This window comes from Bos javanicus, chromosome Y (genome assembly GCF_032452875.1).
Source record: "Bos javanicus breed banteng chromosome Y, ARS-OSU_banteng_1.0, whole genome shotgun sequence".
In the NCBI taxonomy this organism is placed as follows: domain Eukaryota; kingdom Metazoa; phylum Chordata; class Mammalia; order Artiodactyla; family Bovidae; genus Bos; species Bos javanicus.
The window spans coordinates 929,540-948,836 of NC_083898.1; the positions used below are offsets into that span (position 1 = coordinate 929,540).

At 48.9% G+C, this 19,297-nt stretch overlaps 1 protein-coding gene across 1 annotated transcript in view; it reads right to left on the reverse strand.

The window, feature by feature from the left end:
• Positions 1-19,297, reverse strand: part of LOC133243835 (protein Shroom2-like) — a 150,341-nt gene that overhangs the window by 42,005 nt on the left and 89,039 nt on the right. The window contains 4 exon segments of the mRNA XM_061410559.1: positions 7,338-7,435; positions 8,769-10,693; positions 10,696-10,931; positions 18,980-19,099. Of these exon segments, the coding sequence (XP_061266543.1) occupies positions 7,338-7,435; positions 8,769-10,693; positions 10,696-10,931; positions 18,980-19,099 (2,379 nt within the window).

Here is a 19,297-nt window from a genome sequence, read left to right on the forward strand (position 1 = left end):
TCCTCCAAACCTGCACCCATCTCCCCTGTGTCTCCACGGATCTGCCTGTTCTGGGCAGCATCTACACACAGAATCATGCAAGGAGAGGCTTTTTAGTTTTCCTCGTTTTTACAGCTCTTAGACGTGAAACACAAAGTGTTAGTTATTCGGTCATGTCTGACTCTCTGTGACCCCACGGACTGCTGACCGCCAGGATCCTCTGTCCATGGGACTGTCCAGGCAAGGATACTGGAGTGGGTAACCATTCCCTTCTGCATGGGATCTTCCCGACCCAGGGATCAAACCTTGGTCTCCTGCATTGCCGGCAGAATCTATACTATCTGAGCCATCAGAGAAGCCATAAAACATAAAACAGATATGCAAGTGACATTAGAGCAGAGCATTAAGCCAATGTTTATGTAACAGCTTTGCTGGAAATGAACTGTTCCTCTCGTGGCCCCAGACACCCCACTTCTTGGAGATGCAGTTTCCATGGCTTCCCACATGCCATGTAAGGACTCACTGCTCCCCTCTGCAAGGACGGGAGCTACAGCTCTGCTACCAGGGCACCCTGAGGGCTCACCCCTTGTGTGTGGAGACAGCTGGGTTCTTGCGTGAGCCTGGACTCAACTTGTTGTCCCTGCTGGGGACGTCCAGCTCATCACCTCCAACAATGTGACCCAAACACACACAAGGCGTGACTGTGCACACTGTCCAGAACATCCTGGTAATAATTCTAAGATTCCTCAATGGGTACAAGCCTTCCCTTTGGGGTGATGAGAATGTTCTGGAAGTGGATGTTGGTGATGGATTAACTAATTCCTTCAGGGTGATGAGAATGTTCTGGTAGTGGATGGTGGTAATGGATGAATGAATCCCGCTAGGTTGATGAGAATGTTCTAGAAGTAGATGGTGGTGATGGATGAACTAATCCCTTTGGGGTGGTGAGAATGTTCTAGAAGTGGATGGTGGTTGCAGATGAAGTAGGCCTTTTGGGGTGGTAAGAACGTTCTGGATGGTGGTGATGGATGAACTAATCCCTTTGGGGTGGTGAGAATGTTCTAGAAGTGGACGGTGGTGACAGATGAAGTAGGCCTTTTGGGGTAGTAAGAATGTTCTGGAAGTGGATGGTGGTGATGGATAAACTAATCCCTTTGGGGTCATGAGAACATTCTCAAAGGGCAGTGTGATGATGGATGATGAACTAAGCCCTGGAGCCCTCCGACTACCACCCTTACAATGCTCCCTTCTGATTAACAGGGAGTCACAAGACAAAACCAGGCAGTAGGCAAACCTACCCATCCCTCAGCCTGGCTCTGCATTTCTGGAAGTTGCCTGGCTATAAACACAAGGACAGAATGTAGTGACAAATGAAGACATTAAAACCAGCACCAGATGCTGAGCCCAGGACTTTCCCACGGCCGCTGCTTCTCATCTCTGGAAGTCGGTCAGCAAGGCTCCTTGCACAGGAGATGCTGCACCACCCGAAGGAACCTGGACTCTGCCCTGGAAAGTTCAAGCTTGGCCTTCACCTTGTGATCGTCCCAGCGTGACTTCCTAATTACCCGGCATGGTGGTTCAGAAGGGAAAACTTCAACTGCCACCTTAGCTCACTGAATTCAGCCCAAAAAAGCAAGCAGCACATGAGGGTGGAACACTCTCCAATTATGAAACCTTCTCCTGAGCAGCCTGTGAGTGCACACAAGGTCAGTCCTGTGTGTGGAAGGAACGTATGAACACCAAGGGGGAAAGGGTGGCTTGGGGGAACCGGGAGATTGACACACACACACCACTGATGAAGAAAGTGGGGAAAAAGTAGTGAAAGCGTTAGCTGTTCAGTTGCATCTGATTGCAACCCCATGGACTATAGCCCCCAGGCCCCTCTGTCCATGGGATTCTCCAGGCAAGAATACTGGAGTGGGTTGCCATTCCCTTCTCCAGGAGATCTTCCTGACCCAGGGATTGAACTCATGTCTCCCAAGTTGCAGGCAGATTGTTTACCATCTGAGCCACCAGGGAAGCCCATACACTATTGATGGAAAAGTGAAAGTTGCTCAGTTGTGTCTGACTCTTTGCGACCCCGTGGACAGTCCATGGAATTCTCTAGGCCAGAACACTGAAGTGGGTAGCCTTTCCCTTCTCCAGGGGATCTTCCCAATCCAGGGATTGAACCCAGGTCTCCCACATTGCAGGTGAATTTTTTACCATCTGAGCCACCAGGGAAGCCATACTCTATTGATAGTATGTATAAAATATATAACTAGTAAAAACCTATTCTATAGCACAGGGCACTGCCTGCTCTGTGGGGATCTAAATGGGAAGAACTTTTTCAAAGACAGCATATATATCTATCTGCATCTATACACATGGCTGATTCATTTTGCTGTACAACAGAAACTAACACAACACTGTTAAGCAACTATACTCCAATAAAAACTAATTAATAAAAAAGAAGTCAGACTTGGCATTGGTCTCTGGACACCAAGCCACCTCTCAGGGGAAGTCGGACAGGGAGGTGACCCTCAGCTGGATTTAAGTGTGTTGATGGATTTACTATGAAAACATGCTTTTCCCTAAAGAGTGTAAATCACGCTCCACCAATGTAAAACACATTTCACCTTCTGGCTGTTACTGGGCTTAAGGATCCATTATAAAGTCTCCACCGCGACCCCCCCTTCTCCCACATGTCCCAACAAAACACAAGCCTGCAGTTCAGAGCTGGTCTGCTGGCAGCAACTCCTCCTGGAGGGGGCGGAGGGGGCCAGGAGGATCGGGGTGGGAACCTGCCAGAGGCCACAGCGCCAGGCTCCACCCCACAGTAATACTCTGCAGAACCTCCCAGAACAGAATCCTCTACAGTTTTTCCACATACCAAGAGGTGGGGGTGGGGGTGGGGGGTGGGGGGCTGGGGATGGTTTCTGGATGATTCAAGGAGATGGCAAGTATGGTGCACTTTCTTTCTGTAAGTATCCCATGTGATAAATAAAGGAAATATTTTTCTACCATAAAATTTCCTTGTGATAAATAAGGAAATATCTGTATCACTCACCCTAATGTACAATTAGTGGGAGCTGTAAGCTTGTCTCTCTGCAACTAGATGGTCCTATTTGGGGGAGTGATGGGAGATACAGACACCTGAAGGGTGCTGCTTATGTCCAGTCTAGTCCATAACTGAGCTTCCCAGGTGGCTCAGCAGGTAAAGAATCCGCCTGCAATGCAGGAGATCCTGGTTCAATTCCTGGGTGGGGAAGATACACTGGAGAAGGGGTAGGCCATCCACTCCAGTATTCTTGGGCTTCCCTGGTGGCTCAGCTAGTAAAGATTTCGCCTGCAAGGCAGGAGACCTGGGTTCGATCCCTGGGTTGGGAAGATCCCCTGGAGGAGGGACAGGCTACCTAGTATTCTGGCCTGGAGAATTCCATGGACTGTATAGTCCATGGAGTCACAAAGAAACAGACACAACTGAGTGACTTTCAGTCACTCACTCCATATATCTTGCTTTGGTTGTTGTAGGTGACTCAGTGGTAAAAGAATCCGCCTGCCAATGCAGGAAACACACAAGTTCGATCCCAGGGTAGGGAAGATCCCCTGGAGGAGGGCATGGCAACCCATTCTGGTATTCATGCCTGGAGAATCCCATGGACAGAGAAGCCTGATGGGCTATAGTTCATGGGGTCCCAAAGAGTCAGACACGACTGAGCACACACACAACACACTGCAGAAAACCCTGCTTCACAAAGATATTGCAAATGGAAGCAGGCTTTTCAGTGCTTTTACGGAAATTTCAGGATATTCCGCCTTGACTTGAATCTACAATGTACAGACATTTGAAGCTATCTCAAACTTACTTTCAGGGATACCGTTATTTGCTACCTCAGGCAGTAAAGTGAGCAATGTGGAAGGGCTGTAAATACAGATAAAGCTTTGGTCCTTCCCTCCCCTCTCCTGGTTCACTTCCTGCTGTGTGGCTGAGGGAGAGGGGTGGGGGTTCCTATATGATCTGCAGCCACCCTGGGCGTTGGTGACCCCCTGCTCTACAAGGCTCTCATGTGCAAGGAGCAAGAATCCAACATGGTTAAAGCTTACAAGGGTTTGATGCATGGTAGAGGCCAACTTCCCTGGGGGCTCAGATGGTAAAGAGTTTGCCTGCAGTGCGGGAGACCAGGGTTCGAAACCTGGGTGGAGAAGATCCCCTGGAGAAGGGAATGGCAACCCATTCCAGCAATCTTGCCTGGAGAATCCCCTGGATTGAGGAGCCTGGAGGGCTATAAGTCTATGGGGTGGCAAAGAGTCGGACACGACTGAGCGACTTCATTTTCTTTCTTTCTTTAGTGGCCAACAAGTTTATGGTACCAAATTTGACATGCTGATGTCTTCACTCCAAAAAGCAAGGAGAGCCTGCTGCTTCATGTACTGCCAGGTCAACTAAAATCGTCAATACAAGTTCGGCAGTGGGGTTCTGCCAATGGACAATCATCCAAAAGGAGCTGAGTCCCACCTCCACTCATGGTCTGGTTAACAGATCAGCAGTTAGAGAGTGTTAGTTACTCAGTCCTATCCGACCACCTAATATTAAAAAAATTGACAATTATGCGTCATCCCCCCAGTTGTAAGCATGGGTGTCTTTCCTTTCCTCCTATGATAGGAGTCCCTGTGGAGGTGGAACACCTGTCCTACTTGATCCAGAACCAGAATTCTGAACCTCAGAAAAATGTTCTCAATTTGGAGAGTTGGGGGGAGAATGGATACATGCATATGTAGGGTTGAGTCCCTTCGCTGTTCACCTGAAACTATCACATTGTTAATTGCTTACAGTGAAAGTGAAGTTGCTCAGTAGTGTCTGACTCTTTGCGACCCCCTGGACTGTAGCCCACCAGGCTCCTCCGTCCATGGGATTTTCCAGGCCGGAATACTGGAGTGGGTTGCCATTTCTTTCTCCAGGGGATCTTCCCAACCCAGGGATTGAATCCGGGTCTCCTGCATTGCAGACAGGCTCTTTACCATCTGAGCCACCAGGGAAGCCCAATTGGCTATACTCCAATATAAGATAAAGTTTTTTTAAAAGTTCTCAATTTGATTTACATGAATAATTATCTTGGTACTCTTCTGGCACCCTAATAAATACAACAAAAACCAGTTTTCATTATCATGTTCTGGTTAACAGATCAGCAATTAGAGGGCGTTAGTTGCTCAGTCCTGTCTGACTCTCTGCAACCATACAGCCTGCCAGGCTCCTCTGTCCATGGGACTGTCCAGGCAAGAATACTGGAGCGGGTAGCCACGTCCTTTGCAAGGGGATCTTCATGACCCAGGGCTTGAACCTGGGTCTCCCGCATTGCAGGCAGATTCTTTACCATCTGAGCCAGGGAAGCCCTTATACAGATGGTTTTATATTAATTTATGTAAAACACTGGGCATCTTTAAATCTTTGCATTATAGATCTCAAAGGACAGTCCCTTGCCTGCATTTTCATTTATTTTATTCTCAAATTTAAATGTTTCGAGGGCACTGTCTTTGGCCAGTTACTTCAGAAAATAAAACATTTTCCAAAAGCAGCTGACCACACCTTTTCGACATTCCCATTCTAGAATTTCACTTGAGTCTCGCCGCTCTTTAAAAACCCACAGGATGATTCTGAAAATTGTTAGATTGGTCGCGCAAAAGCGGGAAAGCTTGTGGAAGTCATCCTTCAGAGTGGTGAAGTTACCTTCAGAGTGGCAGGTTACAGCCTGCCAGAAGCCAAGTCTTGATGCACATAGCACATGATTCCCTCTTTCCTTCCCACCGCCATCTCCCCCCACCCACCCCCATCCTCTTCACACCCTCGCTGTTGACCATGCCATTGTAACACACACACACACACAGTATGTACAGTGAAGCCATTTATTACAACTCTGAACAGCAGAGGAGCTGAAGTCCAACCAGTGCAGCAGCAAGAGCTCTGCAATTTAAAGGCCCGAGGCCAACGCTGGGCAGGAGGGAAGCCCACCTGGGTGTGCTGCCATGCAGGGAACAAAGCCCTCCCATGTGTGCAGGGATGCCCAGAGCAGCCCCCAGCCTCTCCACAATGCAGCATGCTTGGGACTGCAGCAGGGCGAGGAGCCGCTCTGATCAAGATGACAGTTGGCGCTCTGCACATGATCCGCTCAGAACCCAGGGTCACAAAGCCCCAACCGTACAACTTACTTCTGCAGGTGTGTCCCTCACGGCAGCTGCATCCCACACCAGCACACGCAGACCACTGTGCCTGCCCACTCCGAGCCACCGTACCCTTGTGTGATGCTGCCAGCAGCCAGTTTTAGAGCCAAATGAAATAAGACCCCAGCACACGAGGCTGGCAAGAGCCAATATTCAACTCAGTCGTTTCTGAGACATAACCTTCAATTTTGAGGTTGTTTTAATCTGAGCAACCCCCAGAGACCCTCAAGGCACAGAAAGATCTGTACTCAGTGACCCTACCACGCACGAATCGGCTTCCACTTCTCCATGAGTGTTTTTTTTTTTTTTTTTTAAATATGTATTTACTTGGCTGTGCCACGTCTTCAACTGCGACACACAGGATGTAGTTCTCTGACCGGGGAGGGAGCCCAGGTCCCCCATACTGCAAGCTCCGTGTCCTACCCACTAGGGCACCAGGGAAGACCCTTTTGTCAGCCGTTTTGCAAATAAGGTTAAAGCCCAGCTCCTGCAGTGACCTGCAATGTCCTCTCCTGCAATCCTCAAGGATAAGGGTCCACACAGTGGCGTGTATTTCACCTAAATTTCACCCTCACTGCAGGAAGACTACTACTCCGGACACATTTTAGAATGTGGGCATATAATCATGTTAACACTGCAGCCAGACCATTTTTTCATGCTCTGACCTGCTCTGGGGGAGCTAACTGAGTTGATTTCTATTTTTAAAGCTCAAAATGAACTCATTAAAGAAGGCCTAACCCCCATCCTTTCATTAACAATCCTTCCAGGCAACCTGGATTCCCTGGCTGGCAACCCAGCTGCGCCTTAGTCATTAAAGGGTTCCTTCATTTTGCTGATCTGCATAAAGCACTCCATTCAAGCCCATCACAGTGGGTTTCTCTGTCATCAGAAAGAACTCGACTGTATGCAAAACACAGCAGCTGTCTGATGAACCAAAAAAATGCCATAAGGAAGGCATTCACAATGTCCCTGCCCTGGGTTTGCTGGTCCCACTGGCAGTGGTGAGGGGCCCTGGACAACCCCAACTGGTGACCAGCCACTTCAGGTCTGGCCGAAATCACATGCATGACCACACTATCCAAGTCCTCACCCCCCATAAAGCAGCTCCTCCGTGCCCCCAAGATGCCTCCTCAGTGACACCAAGTAGAAGATTCTACTACCTTGGGGTGGTGCCTCTGTCCTCGGCCAGTGCCACCGAAGAAAGTTCTGTGTGCTCCTCCAGGCCCCTCACTTGCCATGGAGGTTCCATGGAGGCGTCCTGCCAAGGGTGAAACAACAGGACACCCAGTCATTAAGCGGCCTCCCCCCTGAGAACCTCTGCGATCACGAACCCCTTTATTGTGTGCGCGCCCTGTGAGCCAGCACCCCTGAACTGGGTGACATGGCCTGCGGTCAGCTCAGCCCTCGTCAAAATGACTCAAGAAGACCTCAGTCCCCTTGGGCTCCCCAGCAAGAAGAAGGACTCCGACATGAGGGCCGGAAAACTGTGTGACATGGTGGACCCCAACCCCACCCAGTCAAATCAAAACGCTGCTGGTCACACAGCTCACCACAGTCAAAACTCAAGCCCTGGGACCTGGAGTCTGGCAGCGTGGTCTCTTGACCTCAAGAACATGGAATTCTCGAAGGTTACGTGGCACAGGGCACCATGTCGGGGGACACACATGCCCTAGGTGTCCACAGGCCTTTCTGTACTGGGGGCCACACAGAAACCAGCACCTCTCTTCAAACACGCACACCCATGTTCATAAGTGTATAACAAAGCCATCGCTGGTTCTATTGTTTACAAAAGATGCTTCAGGAAATCTTTCCTCTGAAATACACCCCTGCAGAAGGAAGAAGCAGAAAAGGCAGAGAGAGGGAGACTGACTATGAACCCTTAAGCATGAACACAAGCACGGAGATTTTTTTAGAAAGCTTAACGTCAGCTTTCCCCATCAACATGCCTAAGGAAAGTGCAATAGTTTAAAGCATTGCACTTTCAGTTACACTTGACCCAGAGCAATCTTTAAAAATATCTGACCCCATAAAGTAAAAACCAAACGAGAACAGTAAAAGTATGAATTGACATCAGTATTCGAAAAGTGTCTAACATGTGTTGCTGCTGCTGCTAAGTCACTTCAGTCATGTCTGACTCTGTGCAACCCCAGAGACGGCAGCCCACCAGGCCCCTCTGTCCCTGGGATTCTCCAGGCAAGAACACTGGAGTGGGTTCTAACATGTGTTAAGGGTGGACATAAAGCATCCTTTTTCATTTCAGAAGACAACTTAACCATTTTCTATTGTTTCCCCCACTTTCTTCCCTTTTTATCAAGGGCAAGATAATCAAGGGGGAAGACAGCTTCAGCTAGAGATGAGGCTGGGAACTCGAGATGTGAGGGAAACCAGGGCACTTGCAATTGTCATGAATGTGTGGACCTGGTCCCCAGGTACCACTTGCAGGAGCTGATATACTGGCTGAGCCTGGTGCACAGAAACGCTTGGACATCAGGACACAAGTTACCACGACACCGGGTCATGCTATTCCGTGGGTATCCCATTTGTGCCTTGGGGTCCAGGGGGTTGCATCTGGTCCCCTGCAGGATGCTTACCTGTTTGTAGAGGTCCGTGGAAAGCGATGACCGGGCCTTTTCGTGGACGTACTGCGGCCTCTCCTCCTGGTCCACACCCACGTCGAGGATGTTGTCGGCGGAGTCGTACCCTCCGCCACGCCTGGCTTCCGGGACTTTCCTCTGTTCCCTCCAGGAGGCTGGATACTCAGCGAAGGTGCCGAGCCGCTGTGGCGGGATGGGTCTCCCCGCCTTTCCGTCTTTTCCAGGGCCCGCTGTCCACAGCATCTCCGGCTTCTCCCTGGGGAAGGCACAGGGTGCCGGCCTCGGCCCGGGCTGGCGACCCACGGGCTTGCTGGTTTCCTCAAAAAACTTCCACCTGTTGGCAAAGGTGCGCACCGTCTCGTGGCGGGGTACGGGGCGCTGGTCCACTGTCAGTCCCACCACGTTCATCTTCTCGGGCTCCGAGTAGGACTTCAGTTTCTGATCGGCAGTGAAGCGCCTCCGGCTCCCGATGCGCGCGCTGCCGCTGCCACTGCCGGCAGCGCACAAGGGTGGCCTGGCACCCGGGGCCCCCTCCCAGACGCGGGGGGCTGGCTCCGGGTCCGCCAGGCTGAGATCCAGGTCGCGGCGCCGGAACGACGTGGCCCTCAGGACGCGGGCCTGCGCCTCCTTCAGGTGGTCCTTATAGGTGCCACCGGGGAAGGTGGTCTCCAGGGCGCCCACTGGCTGCGCCCGGAAGCCGCTCGCCTCAGTCTCCATGTCGTCTTCCGCCTCCCCCTCCTCCTCCGTGGAGCTGGCCAAGGTGGTCGTACTCCGGCTCTTCTGTAGCCTAGCTTGCAGCTGCTGGATCTCGTTCCTCAGGGTGGTGGCGAAGCAGTTGCTCCTCCGGGGGGGCTTGCCCACCAGGGCTTCAGGCGGCACCGTGTCCTCATGGCCGATGTCGGGCTGGCACGCCCTTTCCCAGCTCAGCAAGTGCAGCACGGACGTCTGCAGAGGGCAGATCTCGCTGCCCCTGTCGTTCAAGCTGCCTGCCACCCTCTTCCTGCTGTCTTTGTCCAGGAGGCCGGCCCCCGGTGGGTCCTCAGGTGCCCTGTCCACCGGTTCCTCCCTGCCTCTCTGCCGTGTGCCCGGGGCGCCCTCATGCCCGCACGGGTAGCAGAGGGGCTGGAGGGCTGGGGCGCCCCACTGGGGACCGGGTCTGGACATCACGCAGTAGTAGTGGCTCTGCGCGCCGCAGTCGCCCCTCTGGTCTGCAGCGCGTGGCTCTCCGACGACAACGGCAGCAGGGCGGTCGTCGGCGAGGCGGTCAGCGGGTAGGGGCACCCCGAGCCACGTGGCGGCCCTGGGGCCCTCGTGAAAGAAGGAGCCCTCGTCGCTCGAGCGGCGAGGGTGTTGGCACATGGTTGAGAGCTGCGGGCGGCGCACGTCGGTGCTCGAGAGAGAAGCCTGCAGCCGGCTGGGGGCCCCCAGGAGGGCCCGGGACGCGCTGTCACAGGCCAGCCACCCACAGTCCACATGCGCCCCTGGCGTGCACCCCGAGCTCGCGGCTCTCTGGCTGTTGCTCAAGCGCGCCAGCCTCAACGGCTGATCAGCAGGTTCGGGTATCTTCCAGTCGCCACCGTGGGGCTGCACGCGGGCTGCGTCTGCTGAGAACGCGTGGCCCTGGGTCTGCTCGTGGCTTCTGGTGGCAGGGAAGCTGTCGTGGCGGAGCGGGGGAGGCGACGGAGGGGCTCGTCTCTTATCTGGAGCATACCAGATGGGCCCGGGGCTGGACCGCCCGCAAGCAGCTAGCTTGGGCTCGGGGCCGTCCTCGGGTACCCGGGGCGGTAAACACCCCAGGGGCTCCTCGGCGCACCAAGTGTCACCAGCCGTCAGGCCCGGCCGGCTGTCCACTGCAGCGGAGGCCTCCCACAGGCCCAGTTTGTAGACGATATTCTCGGCCGAGGACGCGTCCGTCTTGGGCAGGTATGGTCCGGGGTGCTGGAGCACGTGGAGAACGAGCTATAGGCCGAGTCCCGCTTGCTGGAGCCGCCCAGGTGGTTGATGCTACTGCTGGACTTGGCTGCCGAGAGCCGCCCCGATGGGTCGGGCTGGGAGGATGGGTCCAGGCTGTCAATGCTCCCAGCGAGCTGAAGTGGTCCGAGGTGGTGCTGGAGGTTTGCTGGCTCCCAGGCACCGCCCAACAGGTCTTGGGAGGAGGAGCTAGGAAAGGAGAAGAAACCACAGGCAACAGAGGGGGGCTTTAGGGCCGGGTTAAGGCTCAACATTCAGAAAAGGAAGATCATGGCATCTGGTTCCATCACTTCACGGGAAATAGATGGGGAAACAGTGGAAACAGTATCAGACTTTATTTTGGGGGACTCCAAAATCACTGCAGATGGTGACTGCAGCCATGAAATTAAAAGACGCTTACTCCTTGGAAGGAAAGTTATGACCAACCTAGATAGCATATTCAAAAGCAGAGACATTACTTTGCCAACAAAGGTCCGTCTCGTCAAGGCTATGGTTTTTCCAGTGGTCATGTATGGATGCAATAGTTGGACTGTGAAGAAAGCTGAGTGCCGAAGAATGATGCTTTTGAACTGTGGTATTGGAGAAGACTCTTGAGAGTCCCTTGGACTGCAAGGAGATCCAGCCAGTCCATTCTAAAGGAGATCAGCCCTGGGTATTATTTGGAAGGATTGATGCTAAAGCTGAAACTCCAGTACTTTGGCCACCTCATGCAAAGAGCTGACTCACTGGAAAAGACTCTGATGCTGGGGGCAGGAGGAGAAGGGGATGACAGAGGATGAGATGGCTGGATGGCATCACCAACTCGATGGACATGAGTTTGAGTGAACTCTGGGAGATGGTGATGGACAGGGAGGCCTGGCATGCTGCGATTCATGGGGTCTCAAAGAGTTGGACATGACTGAGCAACTGATCTGATCTGTAGGGAAGGGTAAGAGGAGAGGGTGCATGTGGGTGCAGCTGCCCTTGTGCAGACATCACCTGCACTAACCACTCTTCCCCCATGGAGATCCTTGGATGGGAAAGTGAATATGAGTATGCGCAACAGTGTCCCAGTCTTTGCAACCCCCATGGACTGTAGCCCACCAGGCTCCTCTGTTCATGGGATTTTCCAGGCAAGAATACCAGATTGGGTTGCCATTTCCTTCTCAGGGGGATCTCCGGGGGATCTTCTGGACCCAGGGATCAAATCTGCATTTCCTGCATTTGCAGGTGGATTCTTTACCACCTGAGTCATGAGGGCGAAACCCAGGGAAGATGAGCGCACCGCATATAACTTTTCACATTTCAAAGAGCAGCTTTTCCGAAGCAGGCTGAAAGGGTCAGAGTCCTACCCACTGGATGCCTTTTCCCAAACAGAAAGCCTTCAGTGTTGCAGTATATTTCCGGAGACAACACCCACAGGCTGGGCAGAAGTCCGCAGCATGCAGAAGTATCCTGGATAGCAAACCGCAGCCCACAAAGCTAAGGATGGCTTTTAGGTTTTCTAGTTGGGGGAGAGAGAAAATTCAAAGAGTACCACGTGATCCATAAAAATGATCTGAAATTCAAATTTCAGTGCTCATAAATATAGACCTTGAGGGCAACGCAGTCATGGCTGTGTGCAGGGCTCCAAACCCAGAGCTGAGCAGCTGCCAAAGACACCTGCCCGCCAGCTAGAAAGTGTATATGGTCCTTTGCGGAACAAGTTAGTGAGCCTCTAGTTTAGTGCATGAAATAATTCATGCTATGCACTGCTATCATGAGGAGGGCCATCAAAAGAGAAGGATCTTCAACTTAAAATGGCAAGTTCAGAGATAAGATTATATTTGCAAAACCCAAATATTAAATTACAGGCATTCCTCATTTTACTGCACTTCTTTGACACTGCTTCGTCCCTGCCCCCCAAATTGAAGATTTGGGGCAATTCTGCATCAAGCAAACCTATAGATGCCATTTTCCTCAACACCATTCACTCTGCCACATTTTTTAAGTTATTGCAGTATTTCAGAATTTTTTCATTATTATTTCTCATGGTGATTTGTGATTGTTCATGTTACTATTGCAAAAGGACTGCCACTCACTGAAAGCTCAAATGATGATTAGCATTTTTTTTAGTATTTTAAGACCAAGGTGTGCACTTCTTTTTTTTTTTTTGATAGGACAATATTGTACACTTAAGCTCCCAGTGGTGAAACTATTTATCCAGGCATGTAAAATGCTTTCATTAAAACTCAACAAAGCTGGAACATTCATGCTTCAAGGTTGGGGGGGGACACTACATCTACTTGAGGTTTGAGAGATAAGAAAGAGATAAGAAAGAAAAATGTGTGACATGGGAAAAGACAGAAGAGTGTGAACTAGCTAAGTCACGCGACGGGAGGGGGCGTGCAATGAACACTGGGCTCCACACCGTGTCCTCAGAGGACAGACCAGGTCCCCTCCCAGAAACAGAGTATATTTCTTTCCATCCTGTCTCCTCATTCCTGAGTGGATTTTTCCGGGAGATTGTAAGTCGACGCAGACAGAAATAAAACTCAGCACGGTTTCTAAAGGGTACATGGGTGTCTTAGTCAAATGGGCTTCATGGAGATCCTGTTACATGAAGTCACTGTCATAATGCACTCCGCGGCCCACTTTTTCACTTAAGTGTCACCACTGGGATGATAATCTGGGTTTTTCCAAAGTACCCCGGGCTCCAAATACTACCATGTTCTACGGCTGTAAATAGGTAATATTGTACTTATTTATGTAGCTGGGCCATGTCTTAGTGGCAGCCCATGGGCTCCTTAGCTGCGCCATGCCAAGACTTAGTTGGGGCATGTGGGATCTAGTTCCCTGACCAGGAATCAAACCTGGGAACCTTGGAGCTCAGAATCATAGCCACTGGACCACCTGGGAAGTCCCAGGAAGATTCAATTTAAGACACATTTTCCTTTAGAGCAGATATTTATTAATAGTCAAAACCTGACTTTGAGATATTTATGTTAGCTCTGAATACACACACAGACACACACAGTCATGCATATCACACATACGCTCAGATGTGCACACACACATTCACGTACATATACAAACAAATACACGTACACACTCACACAGGCACTTGTGCACACACTCCCAAAGAGGCATACTACTGGCTGTTACCATTATCCTTCTAACAGACTATCAAGGACACTGGCCACTAACCAAGGTGCCTGGTCAGCTCCCTGTGGCCAGAAGCATCTCTAAGCCAACACCCCCATGGTGCTGTCTGGGGGTGGCATTTGCCCTTCTGACCCTGAAATGTGGGCTCCAGGTAAGCCATGTGGACCAGCCTGCCCCCTTCTACCAACTTACAATTCTTAGGCCCTCTGTCTCAAAGTCACCAAGAAACCACCAGGCCAAGGCTGGTCCCAAGCCTGGCACATGGGCTGTGAAGGCCCCTGGTTTCCCCTGTACCTCCACAAAGCAACCTGGGAGAGAGGGTGCTGGTGTAGCACAGAATCCCCTGGGGAGCTTTGGCAAAATACACCTGCTCAACACGTAAGTGACCCCTGCCTTCTAATCTGCAAGTAAACACCTCTAAAGAAGGGTGGTATCACACCATCCCTTGGTGTGGCACAGCCATCCCATTCAGCTGGCTCAAAGGCATTCGGCCAAAACCAACTTATCAATTAGACGACATAAATGAGAAAGCACGCTTGCCCATCCTTTCTCCTGGTTTTTTGTTTTGTTTTCTTTTCAAGTATTATACATCTGCTACTCAGTGAAAAAAAGTTAGAATCGTTCCAGTAATGATGCATCCTATAGACTTTTCTCATCAGAAAAGGAACATCATTCTGAAGTCAAGAAAGGCACCATACAAAATAAAATAATCCACAACCTACGGGATGCAGAAATAGCAGTTCTAAGAGAGAAGTTTACAGCAATGCAAGTTTATCTTAGGAAACAAACAACCTCAAATACTCTAACCCTATATGTAAAGCGACTAGAAAAAGGAACACACAAACTCCAAGAAATCATGAACATTAGAGCAGAAATAAATGAAATATGGACTAAAAAACACTAAGAAAGATCAAACTAAAACCTGATTTTTGAAAAGATGAACCAAATTGATAAACCTTTAGTCAGATTCAAGAAACAAGAGGACCCCAAAAATCAGTAAAGTCAGAAATGAAAGAAATGATAACTGATACCACAGAAACACAAAGGATCTTATGAGATATTTATATGAACTACATGCCAATAAAATGGACAATCTAGAGAAATGGAAAATGTTCAAGAAATGTACAATTTCCCAAGATCAAACCAGAAAGTAGAAAATATGAACAAACTAATTAGCAACAATAAGCTCAACCTAATTTAAAAATAAAAAAAAAACTCCCAAACAAAAGTCCAGGACCAGATGGCTTCACAGGTGAACTCTACCAAACCTTCAGAGAAGAGTTAACACGTTTCCATCTCAAACTACTGCAAAAATTGCAAAGGAAGGAATGCTTCTGAACTCATTCTACATGGCCAACATCACTGTGACACCAAAGCAGAGACATCACACACATAAAATAAAATTACAGGCTAGTATCACTGATGAACATAGATGAAAAGTTCTTAATAAAATATTATCAAGCCGAATAAAAAAATACATTAAAAAGATCATACACCATGATCAAGTGGAATTTATCCCAGGATATACCAAGGATGCTTCCGTATCCGCAAATTAACCAATGTGATACAAAATGTTAACAAACTGAAGAGTAAAACAAACCATATGATCATCTCGAGAGATGCATAAAAAGCTTTTGATAAAATCCAGCATCCATTTTGATAAAAACTCCACCACGTGGGCATAGAGGGGATGTACCTCAACATAATGAAGGCCATATATGCAAAATCCACAGCAAAGATTATACTCAACAGTGAAAAGCTGAAAGTATTTCAGGAACAAGGTAAGGATGCCCACTCTCATCACTTTCATTCAACAGTTTTGGAACTCCTAGCCACAGCAATCAAAGAGAAAGAAATAAAAAGAATTCAATCTGGAAAGGAAGAAGTAAAACTGTTTCTGTTTGCAGATGACATGATATTATTATACATAGAAAATCCTAAAGATGTCACCAAAAATCTCCTACAACACATCAATGAATTTGGTCAAGTTGCAGGATATGAAATTAACATAAAGAAATGTGTTGCATACTAGCAATGAACCATCAGAGAAACTGAGGAAACAATTCATTTACAACTGCAGTAAAAAGAATTAAGTACGGGGACTTCTATGGTGGTCCAGAGCTTAAGAGTCCTACCTTTCACTGTGGGGGGTATGGGTTTGATCCCTGGTTGAGAAACCAAGATCCCACGTGCCCCCCCAGTGTAGACAAAAATAACAATAATAACACACGTATATACATACCTAGGAAAAATCTAACCAAGGAGGTAAAAGAAATAGTCAGAAAACTGTAAGACACTGATGAAAGAAACTGAAAATGCCACACACAGAATGGAAATATATACCATGGACTGGAAGAATATTGTTAAAATGACCATACTGCTCAAAGCAATGTACAGATTCAAAGCTATCCCTATCAAAATACCAACAGCACGTTTCACAAAATAGAATAAATCAATTTTAAAATTTGCATAGTAACCTCAAAGACCCTGAAGAGCCAAAACAATCTTGAGAAAGAAGAGAGATGGAGGTATCAGACTACACTACAAAGCTATGGTCATCAAAATAGCATGGTAGTGGCACAAAAACAGACACGTAGGTCAGGAAACAGAATAGAGAGCCCTGAAATAAACCCACGCACTTATCAACTAGTCTATGACAAAGGAGGCAAGGATATAAGGGAAAAGACTGCCTCTCCAATAAGTCATGCTGGGAAAACTGGATAGCTACATGCAAAAGAATGAAACTAGAAAATTCTCTAACATGGAATTAAAAAAAAAAAAATTTCGAAATGGTTTAAGGATTTAAATTTAAGACCAGAATCCATGGAACTCCCAGAGGAAAACACAGGGAGAACACCCTTTGACATAAATTGTAACAGTATTTTGGGGGATCTGCCTCCTATGGCAAAGTAAAGAAAGGCAAAAATACACAAACGGAACCTAATTAAAATGAAAGGTTTTTTCGGAGGAAAGGAAACCATCAACAAAATGAAAAGACAACCTACTGAATAGGAGAAAATATTTGCCAATGACACGACCAATGACAGGTTAATGTGTAAAAAATAAACAGAACCAACTCTATCTGAAAAATAAATACCTGATTAAAAAATAGGCAGAAGGGACTTCCCTGGCAGTCCAGTGGTTAAGACCCTTCCCTTCCCCTGCAGGGGTGGAGAGTTCTATCCCCAGTTGAGGAACTAAGATCCCACATGACTCACATGGCCCAAAAATACATTAATAAATAATGGTTAGAAGACCTGAATAGACATTTTCCCAAAGAAGATATACAGATGGCACAAAAAGTTGCTCAGCATCGGTAATCAGAGAAATGCAAACCAAATTACAATGAAGTATCACCCTCACACCTGGCAGAAGGTCTGTCATCAACGAGACAACAAATAACAAAAGCTGGTGAGGGTACGGAGAAAAGGGAACCCTTGCTCACTACTGGAAAATAGCATCCAAGTTCCCAGAAATCTAAAAAGAGAACTACCATAGGCTACAGCAATTTCACTCCTTGGTAAATAAACCGCCCCCCAAATGAGAACATTAATTCAAAAAGATAACATGCACCCCATTGTTCATAGCAGCATTATTTACAGTCCTCAAGATACGGAAGTAACCTAAAAGTCCATCAACAAATGAATAGATTAAAGAAAATGTGATATATGATATATACCACACAAACACATACAATGGAATACTACTCAGCCATAGAAAAAGAACCAAATTTTGCCATTCGTATCAACAAGGACGGGCCTGGAAGGCATTGTGTTTGATGATCTAAGGTGGAGAAAAACAAATACTGCATAATGTCACTTATATGTGGAATCAACAACAACAAAGAGAACAGAAGCAGACTTACAGACATACAGAACGAACTAGTGATTACCAGTGAGGGGAGGGAAGGGGGAGGGGCAGGATAGAGGTAGGGCTGCTGCTGCTGCTATGTGGCTTCAGTTGTGTCCGACTCTGTGTGACCCCATAGACGGAAGCCCACGAGGCTCCCCTGTCCCTGGGATTCTCCAGGCAAGAACACTGGAGTGGGCCGCCATTTATTTCCCCAATGTGTGAAATGGGAAAAGTGAAATTGAAGTCACTCAGTCATGTCCGACTCTTATCGACCCCATGGACTGCAGCCTACCAGGCTCTGCCGTCCATGGGATTTTCCAGGCAAGAGTCCTGGAGTGGGGTGCCACTGCCTTCTCCAAGAGGTAGGGCAGTAAAGTACAAACGATAAAATAAATACACTACAATGATATATTGTACGGCACAGGGAACATAGTCAATATTTTACAATAACTTTCAATGGAGTATGTCTGTACTGTGCTTAGTTGCTCAGTTGTATCCAACTCTCTCTGACCCCATGGATAGTAGCCCGCCAGGGTCCTCTGTCCACGGGGATTCTCCAGGCCAGAATACTGGAGTGTGTTGCCATGCCCTCCTCCAGGGGATCTTCCCAAGCTAGGGATCGAATCCAGGTCTCCCATCCTCTCGAATCCAGGTGGATTCTTTACCAGCTGAGCTACCACGGAAGCCCAAAAACACTGGGGTGGATAGGCTATTCCTTCTCTACGGGAACTTCCCGACCCAGGAATTGAACTGGGGTCTCCTTCATTCCAAGAACACTGGAGTGGGTAGCCTATTCCTTCTCTAGGGGAACTTCCCAACCCAGGAATTGAACCAGGGTCTCCTGCATTCCAAGAATATTGGAGTGGGTAGCCTATCCCTTCTCCAGGGAATGTTCCCAACCCAGGAAACCCAACCAGGGTCTCCTACATTCCAAGAACACTGGAGTGGGTGGCCTATCCCTTCTTCAGGGGAACTTTCCAACCCAGGAATTGAACGGGGGTCTCCTGCATTTAGGCGGATCCTTTCCCTGGCTGAGCTACCTGGGAAGTCTATTAGATGGCAGTAGCAGCTAGAAAAATTGGGACTCGCTATGCTGCAAAGCAAAAATGAAGACTACCATAAACGAACTACACTGCAATAGAAAGGAAAAGAAAGAAATGCGTGGTGACAACAGGGCAGGGCTGTCAGCAGTGTGGCAGAAAGTGAAAGCAGCTCCCCAGCCCCCCAGGGGAGGCAGGGGAGAAGGCAGAAGGTGCGCCTACCTGGTGTGGTACCGGCTCGGCTGAGAGAGGCAGGGAAACAGAGGTACAGCTGGCTCGGACTGGCTATCGGAGAATTTGGTGGCATGCCAGGAGTGTGGCCTCCAGCTTAGCTCATTCCTCCTGGGGGTAGAAAAAAAAAAAAAAAGGATGCAAACGACTCAGGGACATCACACCAAGGACCGCTTCGTGCCTAGGAAGGACTGAGAGGCTGCATTGCGGTTCGGCGCGGTTGCTTCCCCTTTAACATCTGGGCACCAGCACTCCTGATACAGGTTCCTTACTGGAGAACTGGTCTGAGCGCAGAGTGACAATCACTGG